The 17,216-nt window shown below is 40.5% G+C and overlaps 1 protein-coding gene across 2 annotated transcripts in view; it reads left to right on the top strand.

The window, feature by feature from the left end:
• Nucleotides 1-1,737: 1,737 nt before the first annotated feature.
• LOC108497145 (glutathione S-transferase-like) overlaps nucleotides 1,738-17,216 on the top strand; it is a 21,135-nt gene continuing 5,656 nt past the window's right edge. The window contains exons 1-7 of one of the 2 annotated variants that reach the window (XM_017814529.1): nucleotides 1,738-1,868; nucleotides 6,061-6,179; nucleotides 6,879-6,930; nucleotides 10,413-10,545; nucleotides 10,870-11,011; nucleotides 12,069-12,200; nucleotides 12,336-12,614. In XM_017814529.1, coding sequence (XP_017670018.1) covers nucleotides 6,093-6,179; nucleotides 6,879-6,930; nucleotides 10,413-10,545; nucleotides 10,870-11,011; nucleotides 12,069-12,200; nucleotides 12,336-12,458 — 669 coding nt within the window. In that variant the 5' untranslated portion in view covers nucleotides 1,738-1,868; nucleotides 6,061-6,092 and the 3' untranslated portion in view covers nucleotides 12,459-12,614. Of the gene's footprint in view, nucleotides 1,869-6,060; nucleotides 6,180-6,878; nucleotides 6,931-10,412; nucleotides 10,546-10,869; nucleotides 11,012-12,068; nucleotides 12,201-12,335; nucleotides 12,615-17,216 lie in introns of those variants that run through there. The other variant, XM_017814530.1, reaches the window with a different exon arrangement.

The raw sequence follows: 17,216 nt of genomic DNA, 5'->3' as shown, positions 1-17,216 counted from the left end.
TTGTAATTACATTATGAAAGGCTGTGCTGGAAGCAAAATAAAAACAAGAGGGAAAGTCTTTCTGTCAAACAGGAATGTGTAGAAGGGGAACAACAGTCAAGGATGGGTGTGGACATGTTCAGCAAATCCAAAAAGCGTCAGAATGCTTTTGCTTGACCATTCTTCCCTGAACCTCAAATCAAGGACCTCTTCCTCCCATTCTTCATTTGTCAAGCCTTTTGCTGCCATTGTCAGCATCTGAGACTGCAGAGGGGACCAAGTGACAACAGCCACACACATGCTCTGCTGTGGTCACTGTTCCTGAACCAGCTCTTTCACTCAGGTGCTGATACCAAAGACCTCAAAAGCAGGAATAGATTAATCTTGATTTAATACTGCCATCACAGACAGGTATGAACGAATGCTCCTTTCTTAATCAGCTATACCTGTATGTGCCCCATTCCTACTTTAGCCCCATCTGTATTGCTGGTTTAGGCATATAGGGACCACTGGCTGGCACTGCTTTCAGCATTGACACCACACTCAGACCTTCCAAAATAGGGTGCTGTACCCATGCTGCCTGCTAGAAACTGTTTTGGGCATCTGCTGGACTTTTGACCCCTACTCGGGAATTTTGTGTGGGGTAACCTGGTGGTAACTGGGTTTGACATAGAAAATACAGAAGCATGCATTTAATGTTATGCTTTATTCATTAAATCATGAACTTGAGAGGGAGTTAAAATTAGGCAAAGTGTAAAGAAGCACCATACAGAGGTTTTTTTGCTGATGCCATCAACCTCTGAAGCACATAAATTACAAATTTGCAAGTAGCCTCTATTGGAAGTGCATCCTCTAGAAGAGACTGCCACCAATTACCAGGCAGAGAAACCATAAGGAAACTCTAGCTGTGAAGAAAAAGAAAGTAGCAGCTTTAGAAGGATTTCCCCAAGATAGTTAGCTAGAGACTTTTGTCCTGAGATTCCCCATTGTGAGGTGCTGTGGCTTTAGACAGATAAATATAATTTTGATAACAGTGTGGGTTCTGGGAACAGATCTTCAGATTAGCTGTACTGATGTCTGCTGCAGGGGTGTAAAGTGATGCCCAATATCACATGTGGGTCTATGCCAGAGGAGAGACCCCGATCTCTGGCACCCAAATCCCATTTCCTTCTGCTCTGCCACCCTTTTGTCTGTTTGTATCCACTTTCAGTTTTGGTATTTTCACCTGAAATATAGATAGAAGAGCTGAAACAGTTACTTCTCATGGAAACAGGGTAAGAAAATCACAGTTTATTTCATCTCTGAGTATTAGCCATGTGCATGCAATTTCCAAAATTAATGCTATTGCCTTAAGACATGGGGTGAGGTTGTGACAAAAATGGCTTATATCAAGTTATCACTAAGTAAGCTTGATACTATATTTCAAAGTAATGAAGCACTGTTATCCCATACTTTGGGTAACTTTTCTGTGCCATACAGCACTAAAAATAAAAAAGCTGGGTTACTGCTAAGTAGTGAAACAAACCTAGAAACTTCAGTGGTTTGTCTTCAAACACCCTAAATATAACCCAGAAGAATCTATAATTTTCTCAGTGTTTCAATGTCTTGCTCTTGTATTTGGGTAAACTGCTGCCAAAATTCCAAGAGAGCAGTTCAAACAGATGGCTACCATAGAAACTATGAGGTTACCTTCATGGTCTAGTCAAATCAGCAAACTGACAGTGTGTGCCTTGGGCGTCAATTTTCAGAGCCATACGCCTTTAAGCTTAAAAGCATTTGGGAGTTTTTCTCTCTAATTGGGTATGACCAGAAACTCCCCTAATCTGCAAAGTTTAAACAGCCCTGGGGAACCCGCCTCTGCTGGGTGGAGACTGAGTTAAGTCCAGAAGGTAAGTACTGACTTAGAAATTCCTTTTTCTTAAAGCATTTGAGTGATTATTTTAAGTGAAGCTACTTCCAAATTTGGTGGGGTAATGTAAATTTTCTTCTCTCTTCAGTTTGTGTGCCAGATAGACTAAGCATGGCTTGATAGTTACGCACCAGCTGAAAGCGGTAGGAGAGACAATACCAGAGAAAAGACAAGTTTTAACCAGGAAATTAATCCTGCAGTGCAGTCCAGAGCTGAGCAAGGCAGCCATGAAACTGCTGATGGGACAAAGTGTGGGAGGGTGAAAGTGTGCAGGAGACTGTGTTGCTCTTTTCCGTGTTTGAGCAGGAAAGATGGCCCACTGGACTTTGATCCCGTCTCCAGGGCTAAAGGGCACTTCATGCTGAATGCAGGTACTGCTGTTTCTGGAAGGATATGTCCTCTTAAATTGTTCTTGGATCCCTGAGATGCATGCCCAGAGAAATTCAGGACAGGTGTATTTTTAAGGCTCACTAGGAAATAGGATGGAAAGACAGAGTTTATACAAAAACAATAAAAACATTTGCATATAGTCAAATTTTTTGTTGAGGTCTTTGCTAGATATTAGGGTAGTGCATACAAAATGCAGTTACTTATTTGGCTGCAGCATAAATTCCTGACATGAACCAATTCTTCAGCAGTGTCTGTGCTAGTGCAGTAGTCCCAAAATGCCCTGTATTGTGATGCATTTTCACTGTGAGAATCAGGTATTGCTTAGGTAAAATAGGAAGGTTTTCCACATCTGTTCTCCAGGTTCCCTGCGAAACTTTGATTGGTTCTGTCTTTTGCAAGAGTCAATTTCTTCAGCAGGAGTAGTCAGACATATCTTTTCAAGGACAAACAACACCAGCTCAGAGCACTGGACTGCTTGTAAGACAAGTATTTCATAGGGCTGTGGTGCTGTGCCTTTAGCAGCAATATCTCTTAGACCATTTTCTATATCTTCTTTTGTCCTTCTGCTGGTATGGTCTGGCTGATGAATGATAGTAAGTTTCTCTGGCAATTTTATAGCTTTTAACGGCTGAGTAATTTGTGAAGCATTTGATATTTTATTTCCATCAGAAGTTATAAACCCACACAGCTTCTATAACTGCCCAGTAGCATGGCATACTCCAAATGCACATTGAGAATCACCATAAACATTTACAGTCTTTTCTTTGTACAGCTAATAGACATTTGTTAATGCAAATAATTCAGCTGTTTGTGCACTCAGCCTCAGACTAAGTGGTGAAGCCTCCACTGCTTCATTCACAGCAGTTATTCAATAACTCTGTTGCTACTCAGATATGACCATCCACCAACAGTTCCAGATTAGGATTTAGAAACAACACATCTGTTAAATCAGCTTGAGCATTTTATGCTTCATGGGTGGTTACTACACAATTGTGATGTGCAGTTCCTTCCCCAGGTGAAAGGAGTAAGAGTAGCAAGGTTCAACATTAGTTACCATCCCTGAGGCTATTCCTTACCCTTCTTGTGCATAGTCTGGTAGTCTATGAAAATTGCAGCTTGCTTCATCAGCTTGAATCTTTTTACCTTGTTAGTTGTCCATTGAATGGTTCTCCATCATCTTGGATAATAATTGGTATCAGGGGTTTTGCTATTTGCTTGAAAGATTTACCCGGGGTGGCAGAATCCTACAGCTCCTAAAAAGCATTTGTTTTTAGTAGCTGGTTTTGGAAAAGTTTGAATGATTTTAACATGGTTTTCAGATAAATGCTACTCCTCTTGCTGAAGAATTTAGCAGATAACCCAGATATTCTACCTTTCTCTTATAAATGTTGTAAGTTAAGTGGAGACACTCTTTCCAGCTGAGACAAACAGTAAGGAATGGGTGACAGCTATAGAAGATTGCTTTGTTATTAATAAAGCATCAAGATACTCTGTCAAAAATGGATCAACTTTTTTAAACACTTCATCCTGGAAGTCTTTTACTAAAACTAGAAAAACAGTGGAGATCTGAGTGAAGTCTCGAGGGAGCCTTGGCTATGTCAGCTGAACACTCCTCCAGATGCAAAAAGGCATCGAGACTCTGGATGAATAGGTTTGCTGATTTAAAGTAGAAAAATTTGCATGATTTCCAGTAAGTCAAGGGTTGTATCTGCTGACCTTTAGAAAATCTCAAGAGTCAGTGGTCACACAGAAATGGGCAACTAAACCGAGCTCTCAGGCAATACTCTGGTCCAGACCCACAAACTGAAAGTAGCTGCCTGTATGTGAGCTACCAGTATCAGGTCCCTGTATAGTCAATGGAGATACATGCAGTCGATCTAGAGATTGAGGAGACTTTTAACCAAAAAACAAGGGGTTTTTTTCCTGTGTTGGAAGCTTAAGACAACTAAAATCCACTCGGAGCTGACAGAGTTACTCTTAATTAAAAAAGAAAAAAGAATCTGATGACAAGTTTTAATTCTCCATTTGTCTTTGCTCTTCTCATATAATTTAAAGCCCCATAGAATTTCTTGTTCATGTAAAATGATACCTAAGGCCTTTTACTCCCTGTACTTTTGTTCTGCAAGCAATAGGTAATTTTTCAAAGATGTTTAAGTTTCATATGCTTGGTATTGCGGTAATTGGCTTTTTTAGTTAAAAGAAAAGTTTTATTTACTCTAAGTTTCTGCACATTACAAGTTGGGGCAATTTGTGTTGAAGTAGTATGGATGCAGCATATCTGAGAAGTATGATAATGAAAGAGGCATTAGTTAGTGGTTGTGAACTATGTAGATAAGCTGGCCTACAGTGAAAGCTTGTCACAGAACGTGCAGAAATTAATAAAACACTGTCCTAGAGGCAAATGTAATTAGAAACAGCTATTGACACTTTAAAACTGAACATTATGCTTTTTTCCTTAATGTGTATTTGGATTATATTTTCTAAATTACCTAAAATATCCCTAGTTATTCTAGTAACATGGCTCTGTTCTACTGAAATTGCTCAAGGGAGAACTCTCGATCTTATTCTTTAAAATCAAGTATTGGCAAAATATGTTCCAAATGTACTTTATTTTAAGTACACTTACAAAGCACTGTGACTTGAAGAAAACATAAACTGGAGTGTACCAAGCCCAATTCAAATGAGAAATGTCAAGTGGATGCAAAGTGTGGCAGATGTAATGTTGCAGCTTTGGCTTTTAGCTCTGAGAAAACTGGGGTCATCTGTAAAATTAATTTTTTAATTGAGGCATTCTACTCTGAGTCATTAGGACATAATTCGGATATCTCTTTTAAAGGTTTTTTTTCTTCCAAACATTAGTGTATGATACAAACATCTTTGTGAAGGGGACTGCTAGTTCTGTTCTTTTGGTAATTAGGGCAGTGAAGCACAGAGAAATGAAGGCCTGAATTTGGAAATACTTATACTGAAGTGTCAGCACAGATAGTCCAGCTGGTTGTCCCTACATATGAAACAGCTTGGTACAAACACACTGTCTCTGCTGCACACTCTGAGAGAGGTGATGCTGCAGCAAGTGTCAGACAGCCTCTATGTGCCTGTTCCCTGGGCACGCAGGTTCCCCGAGCCCTGGGGAATACTTTTGGGAGCACCTGAAGCCAATGCTTCCAGATTTGGCTTTGAGGGACATCTCAAGGCTGCCAAAAGCAGCAAGGAGACAGGCTTGCCTGGACTGCCAAGGAAGCTCATCCTGTTTCATGAAATAACAGGAACATTAACAGTTCATTTGCCCCTATTTGAGGAAAGAAGTGGACTGCAACTGAAGCTGCAAAATGCATATATGCCTAATAAAGCTAGACAAAGTTCAACACACCAGTAAAACATGTTTTCTTTGAACTTCTTTTCATCTTTTCAGTGAGGATGATGACAATGAGGGTGAGTAACCTCCACGAGGATGTGGTAGGATTTTCAGTGCCTTTGTATAATTGTCTTAAAATGCAGCAAGATTTCCCCTGTAGCTAGGGACTTATACTGCTTGTTTAAACATGTCTGTGTTTGCTTATAATCATAACAAACCTCCCTAGTAGCACTGGGGCAGCTTTACAGGTTCACACATCTTTCCTTTCCTAACAGAGGTGATATGGTGTCATCAGTCCATCTCTCATTTTATGTTTTAAAGCAGATGAGGTTTAAACTTCAACAGGCATAGTGAGAATAAAAGGTGCCCTCTCCCTTCAAAATAATGGTGCTTACACCAGTTTTAAGAGATACTGTTTTCTGCTTAGTATTTTTTTCAGGGAACCAGGAGCGCAGCAGCATGTCGGGGAAGCCCAGGCTTACCTACTTGAATGGAAGGGGGCGAATGGAGCCCATACGATGGCTGTTGGCGGCAGCCGGCGTGGAGGTGGGTTTGCATTTGGTACAGTGTTAAAGACTGGTGTTCTCAGCTGGCTTCACTGAGGAACAATTTAACATGGATGTGGAGGATAAACAGCTCCATGAGGGTGGTGAAATTCATTTGGCCAGTGGGACTGCATTTTTGTAACTACTTTGTTTGGTGGTTAATACTTGGGATGCAAACTCAGCTGAGCTTAGAGTTTATTAGGGCTAGTATCAATACTCTTAAGAAATTACTGAAGGGCCTTTAAATAAAGCCCCATTTTGACCCATTATGCTTAATCTGATTTTTCTAGCCATGCAAAAACACCTTAACTCAGTCTTATTAATTTGCAGTTGCAGTGTGTCTAATAGAAGAGTGTTGTTGACTGGGGTGGGGTTAGAAATATTTGATTTACCTTGTGTTTTCCTTGGCATTGGCTTCAACCTGTCTTGTTCCTGTAGATGCCTGCTCTCTGTTTCTACCTGCATTTAGGTTATTTCTGAATCAGTGCCCTGATGCAGAAGTGGCCAGGCCCTTCTGCTCCCCATCAGCTGTCAGGGTGTGTGTGGGATCCTCAGGACATCTGGGCTCAAACAGAGCAGCTGAAGATCTGGCCCATTACGTTTTACTTGACTCCGTGTTCTGTGCATGGTTATGTGCAGTCACTTAGAGAAGAAAAGTGTTCAAATACAGCAGTGTAACACTATTCTCTCTCCTTTTTAGTTTGAAGAGGTTTTTTTGCAAACAAAAGAACAATATGACAAGTTAATCAAAGGTAAGAATCCCAAGACCTGAGTTTTAGTCCCTGAAAATATTTCTCCAATTTAGCTAAATTTGTGGTTTAAAAATAGTTTATTTAAATGAATGCAAACTTCTAGGTGCACACCTTGAGTACTGCAATACTAGTTTTGAATAACCTGTTATTTCCAGTGCCATATAATTCCTATAAGCTAAAAGCCATATAATTCCTATAAGCTAAAAGCCATAGCTTCTGTGACTGTCTTTATTGCAGTACATTTAACAGGCAAACATTTCTGTTTAATACATCTTAATTATCTATGCTGTTGAACTGTTAGCATGGTTCCTGGCACATTTTTGGTCCATGGCAAATAACACTTGCTAAGCAATTCCTAGGCATCATCTGGGAGTTGTCTCAGACCAAGGGCCATTTCCAAGATGTCATTCAGAGGTAACCATCATACTCTATAGGCAGAGAGGGTGAAGTAGAGTGAATGTGGCCAGCCAGCTGGCCTGAGGTGTTGTGGAGTTGATGGGCATAGATTTACCTCTGTGTTGATTCTGAATGCAGTTAGATAAGCCTCTAAATGAAAGGCTGACATGGCCCCAAAATCTCCAAGAAAACCAGTTTCTGTTTCTGAGGCTCTGTGTGAACACCCTAGTGACAGTTCTAAGCAGAATAAGCCTCAGATATGAAGCTTCCCCTAGATAAAAACATGGAGCCAGCAGAGAGACCTGTGGAAAGCCTGACATGGTCAAAGCAGCAAAGACTTCATGTCAGCCTTGGGAGAGGTGAGATCAGTTCCTAAACACCAGTACATACCCCCAGCCACTGCCCTGATATCTGCTAAGATGAAATCCAGCAGTGAACCCCACCACAGCCACCCTGGAAGAGGACCTTGCTGCCAAGGTGGGGAAGGAGTTGAGACTGTGAGGAGCATCACAGAATGCACGTGCCCCACAGCTTACCTGCTGCCCAAGACACATGAGAGAACCTCACAGCAGGCTGAGCTTGCCAAGACATACCAGGAGACTCAAAAGAGGACTTGATGGCATTCAGGCTGAGCTCAGAAAGGATTAACTGTGTTTCAAGAAATTCTGACAGTAGAGATAAAATGAACAAAAATAAAAAAGTGGTATCAAGTAGATCAGAATTTAATTTGTCAGTCCAGTTGGCTGGGACTTGGACAATGTGGGAGGGCAGTGCAGTGTAAAGAAACCAGTTATAGCTCTAAATATGATAGCACAGGTACTGAAAGCCCAAATGAAAGCCCTTCTTAGGACTTAGGACTAGTAATCTAGACAGAGTGATACAATCCTGGTTACAGCATCCAAGCTTATTCATCTCCAGGGAGAAAAATTAAATAGTCATGAAAAGGATAGGGAAGTTTTTATAAAGAAGATCAAGCATTTTATATCTATATATTGAGCTTTAGAGGGTGAGAACACACAGAAAAAACTGTGGTTTAATACAATGTGTTGAAGAGAGACAAATTAGTCATCCTGATAAAGGGACCTCTGGAATGTTGCCAGTTGTGCAGGGCAGGACTCAGTGGAAATAACTCCACATTACTTCTCCCTCTAATCTTTTTTTCTCTTCCTACCAACACGCTTTTTATCAGGGTATCCTGTGTTTAGATATCACCACATCATTAGGCTGGTTCAGGTGTGACTTTTGGTCCCCACGATATCAGGAAGATGCCTGGGCCAGGGCCTGTCCCTTACAGGCAGCTTGAAGACAGACAGCTCTTTTGGAGGCTGAGAGTGTTAAATAGCTTTGCCCTGGGCAGACCTGTACGCTGAAGGATGACAAGTCTGGTGCAATCTGTGTAGCCACAGGTTGCCCAGGTTGCTACCTGGATCTCAACAAGCTCTGCTGATTGGTTGCAAATAGTAGGTCTAGGTGACTGCTTCTTTATGTATGCTCTGCAGACTACCTTTGGACAGCACAATCCAACCCCTGAAATTACTGGTAAACTGCTTTTAATCCTGCATATATATATTCTATGCAGTGATTATACAGAGTGGTTCATCCTCACTGCAGAACAAGGGAGGAGAAGCAGTCCACTACTGGTTTTAAGAGGGATTCCTCTTTTCTGTAGATAAGAAATAAACCATGGATTCAGTTCAGTCACATTTGTTGCATCAGTTTTTGTCAAGGGCCAGAAAGTCAAATTTTCTTTTTCACTTCACATCTTCCTGCTGAAAAATACCCTTGCAGCGCTGTTAGTTTTCTCATTCTACTGTTTCTGCTAGATAGATACCAAGTAATGCTTCTTCTTTAAGCTACAGAGGTGTGTTCTGGAAATACATGAAGACACGTGATTTTTCAGTGAATGTTTATAAGAAACAAATACAAGCTATTTGTTGCTGCAGAGAGAACTATTCTTTGAACTGAAACTGTAAATTAATAATATAGAACAAGTGAAGAAGGCTTATTAATTCTAGCCTAGCGAGGTATTTTAACAGCTCTGTGGAGAAAAAAATCAAACAGATGTGCCTGTTAAAATGAACTTTTATACCTGAAAGAATTCACCAAACAGATTAAAATTGAGCACTTAAAAGATGTCATTAACTTTGAGCAATGCAAATTGACATTTGCCTCTTTAGATTTGGAGTTTTGCTGTGATTTTTTTTTTTAACAGGGCAGGATTGTTCTCTGGATGCCCTTAGTATGTACATGGAGGAGGGAGTATTTCCAAAGACAGTGAATTAGTCCAGCAGAATACTGATCTAGAATAGACTGACTTTGCAATGCTAAATCTCTATGTCAACTTAGCTCTCAGAGATGCCTCACTGAAGGCTCAGAAAAATACTCCTACCAGCACCAGTGGAAAATGGGATTACAAAGATATTTTTAAATAGGCCTAAATTGTTGTGGAATGGCACTGAGGCCAGGCCTATAAAGAAAATCTATGGGGACACTCCAACTCTTGTCCTGCAGTGACTATGCAAAACTTACTTAAACACCAACAGCTGTCACAGCCTCTGCCCCTAGATCTGTAGCTTCATGATATTTAAAGTTGCCTGACCCCTTCCTTTGTTCCAGAAACTTGGTGTTGCTGCAGTACTAGCCCTCTCATTCCTTCTACTCACTTGTTCCTGACAGGGAATTGATCTACATTCAAAATAATTTTTTTTTTTTTTTTAAATTCAGATTTAACATATATCTTTATTCTCCTCTTATTCCTTGGGTTGAAAATGCTGGTTCAGGCTTTTTCTACCAGCATGAGGCAGGGTCCAGAAGTGCAAAGGAGCCGGCACTGCCAGCTCCCAGCAGTCAGTGAAGCTCTGGTAAGGCTGTAAAGCCAGGGCCCAGCTGCAGTGCAATGACCCAGCTACAGAAGTGTGATACAGGCTATTTGATCTTTCCCACAATGTTAGTTTACTGCATGGAGTTTTACAGTTAGGACAAGACATCAGTGGTCTCCTACACTGCAAGAGAAATGTGCTCAGTCTCTTGTTCTCCTGTCCTGCTTGCAGTCTAGGAGAAACTAACAGGCTAACTCTCTACCCTAGATGGAGTCCTGCTGTTCCAGCAAGTGCCCCTGGTTGAGATCGATGGGATGAAGATGGTGCAGACCAGAGCCATCCTCAGCTACATAGCAGGGAAATACAATCTCTATGGGAAAGACTTGAAGGAGAGAGCCCTGTACGTAACACTGCCTTTCCCTTAATGAGCAATCTGTTATTTGATAGCTACATTATATAAACCAAATTCTATCCTGTAAATCCAGCATAAAGGTATGAGAAAAGCTAACACAATAAGTTTTAACAACTGCTTCTGAAATGCTCCGAAACAGAAGCAGGCTTTTATTATTTTTGAAAAACATTTAGGTTTAGTTTGTGTTTAGTTTTGGCTGTGAAAATTGCCACTATATTGGTGGTATAAAATTCCTCCAAGTTGCCTTAGTTAATTGGAAAACAGAAAAAATAACTTCTGTGCTCTTTTCTACTGTCTTCTCCTGATCAATAGGATTGACATGTATGTGGAAGGAATATCAGATCTGATGCAAATGATTTTGATGTTTCCTTTCTCTCCACCTGATGCAAAGGAGAAAAATCTTGACTCAATTAAGGAGAGGGCAACTAACAGATACTTTCCAGTCTTTGAAAAGGTAAGTGAAAACAAGGATGTGTTTTTATATATTATATTTAAAATTATAAAACAGTTTGTTTAAAATAAGAACTTGTCTGTATTGCAGGTCAGTTCCAAATCCTCAGCTTTCTTGGCTATCTCAAAGAAGGGGAAACACAGCAGCATGTTTTCCTCTGTTTGTTGGCTTGTGTTGTCAGGGCTGTGGTATTTGAACATCTACAAAGGAAACAAAGCAATATGTTCTCAGCTATACAGCAAAACTTTTCACTGAAGTAAAAGCAAGCATGCATAATTTTTTTTCCTTGAAGGAATAGTTCCATACTTTTACTTGTTGAGAGCACATCTCTCTGCTATACTTAACTTAATTTGGAACAGTTTCATTGGAAGAATGCAAAAATCCCTTGCAAATAAATTAGGTAGAGAGATTAGGAGTACTTTAGTAAAACATAGTCATAGATTTCTGCCCATCCCAGTTCCAAAAGCAACAAACCAAACCCATATGATTCATGCATCTGGCAACATTTCCCACTTTGATAACATTCATCTAGTTTTGATGGAAAACAATAATAAAATATTAACATCATATAAGTTCTTATGACCATAATAACCTGTTCCCAAAGGCAGGGATTTTTCTTGGTTAGCTTTGTAATTCTGCATTTCTAAATTTGCTTTCTGGTATCAACATTGGACATAACTTTAAATTAAATAAATGGCCGTTTTATAAGTTCTCTAAGTTGCTTCCTAGTTTCTCGATTATCCCTGTTTCTAACTCTATGCCTCTTATTAGGGTACTTAAGCATATGATTTTGTCTCTGTTCCCAGTGCCTATCATCATTCCTCATTACTGAATGACCAGAGTTTGTAGTCTGTGTACTAGAACATGAAAAGAACAAGAGTTCATTTTTTCCCCCCAACAACAGAGAATTGATTTAGGCTCACAGCTTCCAGCTGAAAACTCCACCCTGAAATTTCAGATATAATTGCTGTTCAGGTCTACAGCTGTGCTGTGAGGCTTAGCTGCTAGGCAACATATGTCCCATTCTCATCTGCAGCCCACATTCTCCTGTATTCTCCAGGTTTTGAAACAACATGGCCAAGACTTTCTCGTGGGCAACAAATTTAGTTGGGCAGATGTTCAGCTAATTGAAGCAATTTTAGCAGTGGAGGAGAAAATTCCTGCTGTGCTGTCCGAGTTTCCTCAGTTGCAGGTAATTTTGTTATTGAGCATGCATATATTCAGGAGCTGGAGGGAAATCATGAACTGATCATCTCCCCATGCTGTGTAAATCATGTTTCTGTGTGCTGGAATTTCTGTCTTACTCTGGTTTTCTTATTATTTTTAGGCATTTAAAACCAAAATGAGCAATATGCCTACAATTAAGAAGTTCCTGCAGCCTGGCAGCCCAAGGAAACCCCCACCAGATGATCATTACGTCGAAACTGTGTTGAAAGTTTTTAAGAGATGAAAGCCTTGTCACCTTTGGTGAGACCCAGAATACTGGAAGAAAGGCAAAACATCAACTCCAGCTCAGTAAATTAGTATTGTGGTAGTGAAAAACAGTGCTAAAAAAGCAAAACAACCCCAACCAGAAATAAAGCATTCTATTACTCTGGCAATGTAACAGCAGCTTTGTCTTTATTGATATATCAAATGCTTGGCAAAATATGGAAGCGAAGAACTATTTGTAGGGTAGGGAATTTATTAATTTCAAAAAAAGATCAATGCGGTGTTAGTATTGTCAGAATGTAACTTGTTGGAGAAGATATTTTCTGCATGCAAATAAGCTTCAGAATAAGAGCTAAAGAAGAGAAGACTCACTGCATCACTTATCTTTTAAAGAAGTAGACTTGTTTGAAGATAACCTCTTTAAGGCTTGGGGTGAATTGGATTTTTTAAGATATCTCTGCAATGTTTTCCTTGCAAAATTGATTTATTTTTCCTCATAAATTAATTATTTCAAACCCCTTGTATGATTCTACCAGAAATTCACTTGAACAAAGTGTAATGGAAGAAACAACACAATCTGTTTTGCAGAGCCAGGTAAGGCAGAAGTGATTTCTTTCTACACATTTAGGACAGCACCAGAAATTCAGGTTCCATTGACTTTCAAATAAAATATTAGGGCTTACATACACTTACAGCACACGATAACAGCCTTGTGAAGAGGCCTCGTGAAGAGGCCTCATGCAGCAGACAAACATTTGCATAGAAGGAGACTTTGTTCCAATCAATGTTGGTAACCAAATCTGATGCTTAATATTGCCATGATGTAAGTATAGAAAAAAGAAAATTAGAAAAAAAAAATTGGAAAATGAACCTGGTAGGAAGAAAACAGAAGAACAGCACTTTCCAAAATGCTTTACAAGCCCAGTGAAGGGACATTTCCAAAAATCCTGCTAAATTAGGAGATAGACAGTACTAGACTTTTAGCTTCTAGAGTTCATTATGGCCAGGCCTACAAATTATTAATCCAGCCAGGCTACCTAAGTGTGAGTTTGAGTTTGTGGAATGCTACCAGATGCACCTTGGTGCACACATCTATGCAGGAAAAGCTTCCTTCTTGCACATTATCTGAGATTCTGCATCATAAGCCATTTCAGTCCAAAATTGCAGGAAACACTGTTTCCAGCAGTGGAGTTTGATCTGCTCCTCGTCAAAAAAACTTTGCTAACAGCAAAACTCAGCGCTCCAAGAAGGCTAAACAGGAAAGCTGTTATTCCTCAAGCAAGCAAAGAAAACCTTCCTATGCAGAGTTCTGTTTCATTATGAAATACAAACAAATTATTTTGAGTTGGATGTTAACAGAAAATAAAATGTGTGCAGGTTGTGCTTCCATAGCAATACCAGGAGTGGGGTTCTGCTGCACAGAGCAGAGAGGCCTGGGGCTCTCTCTGGCTCCCCTGTAGGGCTGGCCATGGTGCCACAGCACAGGCTGCAGAGCCGGGCTCTGTGGAGCAGCAGCTGGAAGCCAGCAGGTGCCATGGAACATGCACAGTGGCATGGACACCTCTGCATAGGTGACTCAGCCACACTGCAGGCTTTTGGAGGCTGGAGAGAAGAATCTCCCCAAATGTAAGAAGGGGACAGAGGACCATAAGAAAGAAAGGAGCCCAAACAAGAAGGCAGAGGCTACAAGATATGCTGTCAATGAGGAGTGCCCTTCTGGGAAGCCTGGCTCTCCTTCTGTGCCATATGGGGTCCAGAGGGTTCCATTCAGGGACCAGGCATGTCCTGAAAGACAGTCCATTGCAGTGGTGACTGTTTTGATGCCTTATCCTCCTGTGGTTCTAGCTCTAAATAAATTGTTAAGCTTATTTTTATATCAAGCCATGGACTACATTGGTCTCTCAGGTACCAGTGGTGAAGACTGATGGGGTAAGGATCATTTTCAGCTACAAAGCAGCCAAGTACATGAACAGGAAGGATCTGAAGAAGAGAGCCCCCTGTACTACAAACAACTTGAGGTTTTTTATTTGACACACTATAATTCATACAACCTGCATGTGTAACACGGGAAAAGTATCCCAGCTTGCAATTACACTCAGGGCAATTCAGCAGAATTTTATAGAGATGTTGACCTTGACTGCAGGTAATGGCTACAACAGCATTAACCAGCTAGATAGGCAGGATGGTTCATGGGAGTTTATGCTGCGCTGACTTTTTGAAATCAATACAGTTGTCACAAAAAAGCATCAGGAGTGCAGAGGGCAGTTTGCTTTCTCATGCTGTACTTCGTTCACTGCCTCCTACAGTGTTCTTTGGGGAGCATTTTCAGCAAGTCAAATTCTGGGCAACATTTTGGACAGAAAAAGAATAAAAACCCCTCCTATGGGCAAAAATGAAATTCAGTGGAAATGTCCTGAAGGAATATCCCCATCATTAAGCACAGGATAGAAGCTTATGAAGGATTCAAGCAGAATTAGTTGATGTTGTAAAGCGGCAATTGGTTAAAAGTACAAACCGATGAAATATAAAAATGAACGTCTGACTGGGACAACAGTATTCTTTTAAACTTTGTGAACTTTTCAGCCATCACAATTTTTTTTAACTAACAGGTTGCCAAGCAGTGAAAAGAGGAAGCATACCATTTTGTACTGTAACAGATGTTCCCATTCATCATGACCTCTCATCTATCTTACATTTGTACATAGTCAGCATGAGTCAGGAAATTATTTTTTGTAGGTGAGAAGTAACTAAACAGACCTAATTGGTTTTATTTCCTTAAGAGAGAGGAGTTTCCCATTCAGAGAACCACTTGCAATTCTCTTTATGGGAGGGGCTATAGATCTATATAATCTCCAGGCAGAGCTACTGAGAGCTTAGAGTGAGTTATAGTGTGCACAAGGTAAGTTTTTTGAATTTTGGGCAAGCATAGGGAATTATTGTATTTGAAATGAAGTCAGTGAATGGGTTTTACAGATTGTTTGTACTTTCTTTACTAACGTGAAGATTTTATGCATGAAACGTTAAAATATTAGTCAGTTGCTTCCTAGGTGCACAGAATTAAGAAAAAGAAATGTAGATCTCAGAAATATGGAATATTTCTTCTCATCTCCTTCTTCCTATTGTAGAGAAGCTGATATGTTATTTAAAAGGGGAACATGGTGGGGTTTTTTAAGCCATTTCCCCTTTGCTGCTGCTAATGCTTTAGCTTTATTGTTGAGACGGTGTTAATAACTGTGAGAGTGGTGTAAACCAGGGGCTGTCTGCATGTTTGCTGCTGCTGTGCTCACGTGGTTCTGAATGGGGCGGATGGTGATCTGCCAAGAAACTGTTGCTGTTTTATATTCCAGCACAGGTGGAATTGTACCAAACAGGCATTGTCCTTTGGCTCTGTCTGTGGTAAAGGCAGATCTGATGTTACCAGAGACAAAATTAATTTCTATGTCTTTGGAGGCTTGTCAAAAGAAATTACTGGAGCAGGGAGTGTTGTAAAAGAGATTGAATGCTCACAAGAGGAATAAATATTCCTTCCTGCCTCTTAATAATGGAGCATAATGGCTGCTGGTGAAAGCACAGCAATTGCTGAGTTAATATTGTGTATCTTATTAAACAGTAAACTGTATGCTGAAATAAAGCCAAAATAAAGAGAAAGCACAATCTGCTTTTTGCTCAGAGCAGAACACTTTGGATGCAAATGGTTTTGGTTTGCTTGTTCTCTGAATTGGGCCAATGGCTCTTGGTACAGAGTNGCCACCTGCTGCCTTTGAAAAAGTATTTTGAGAGACAAGCATAAATGTAAATACGCCCTGGAAAGCAGAGAGTTTCTCTGCATGATCGCCTTCATCATCATGGCTAGACTTCGCGAACGAATATTTAGGAAGGCTCTATCCACATTTGTTACAGGCACGCTGGTGACTTATGAGGCCAATACGAGATAGACATGTCCGATTACAAAAGGCACAGCAGAAGCATTCCTTAGGTGGTTCATTCAGCAGGATACGATTCTTTCCGCGTTGTCTTTTTTCCTCAACAGTGATCCTGCGTGCGTTCTCAAAGGAAACGGCAATGTTGAAAATGGTGTGTCTCCAGGCCTCCTGGTTTGAGGCCAGAGTAGACCAGTTATGATGATCAGTGTGGCTGAGGCTGAGATGTTGTTTCAGGGAGTCCTTGTATCTTTTCTTCGGGGCTCCTCTCTTGTGGCAGCCAGTGACAATTTCACCGTAAAGCAAGATCTTAGGGAGGCGGTGGTCCTTCATCCCTGAGACGTGCCCTGCCCAGCGCAGCTGAATTCTCAGCAACATGGCCTCAATGCTGGTGACTGCGGCTTGTTATAAAACAGATGTATTGGTCACATAATCTGACCAGTGGATGTTTAGGATTGTACGGAGACAGCGTTGATGGAAGGCATGATCGCCTTACAGTGGATGCAAAGACAGACATAGCTGATCAGTTATCTGATCTGAAATATTATTCCATAAAGCAAAAATTCTCCCTCGCTCCTCTGATCTGTTGATCTCTTTCTGGAGGTAGTTTTACTTCTTCCGTGCTAGGTCAAGGCTTCTGTAGACTCACATCAAGTGATACTTGGGTCTTGAAGGAATCTCATGGAACTCCCTCGTGATTCCCCACTTCATGCCTGTACAGATGAGATGCCATTGTGCAAAGTCAGCGTAGAAGTCACAAAGATATTCTGAGCTTTCATATTTGCTCAAATCTGAAGAATCTTCAAGAAGTTGATTGCTGTAATATTAAGTTAGTCACATGTCACTAAGAAATGGTT

Source organism: Lepidothrix coronata, unplaced genomic scaffold (assembly GCF_001604755.1).
Source record: "Lepidothrix coronata isolate B3197 unplaced genomic scaffold, Lepidothrix_coronata-1.0 Scaffold45, whole genome shotgun sequence".
NCBI classification, from domain to species: domain Eukaryota; kingdom Metazoa; phylum Chordata; class Aves; order Passeriformes; family Pipridae; genus Lepidothrix; species Lepidothrix coronata.
Note: the sequence above shows the minus strand (reverse complement) of the source record. Positions and strands in the feature narration are given on the sequence as shown.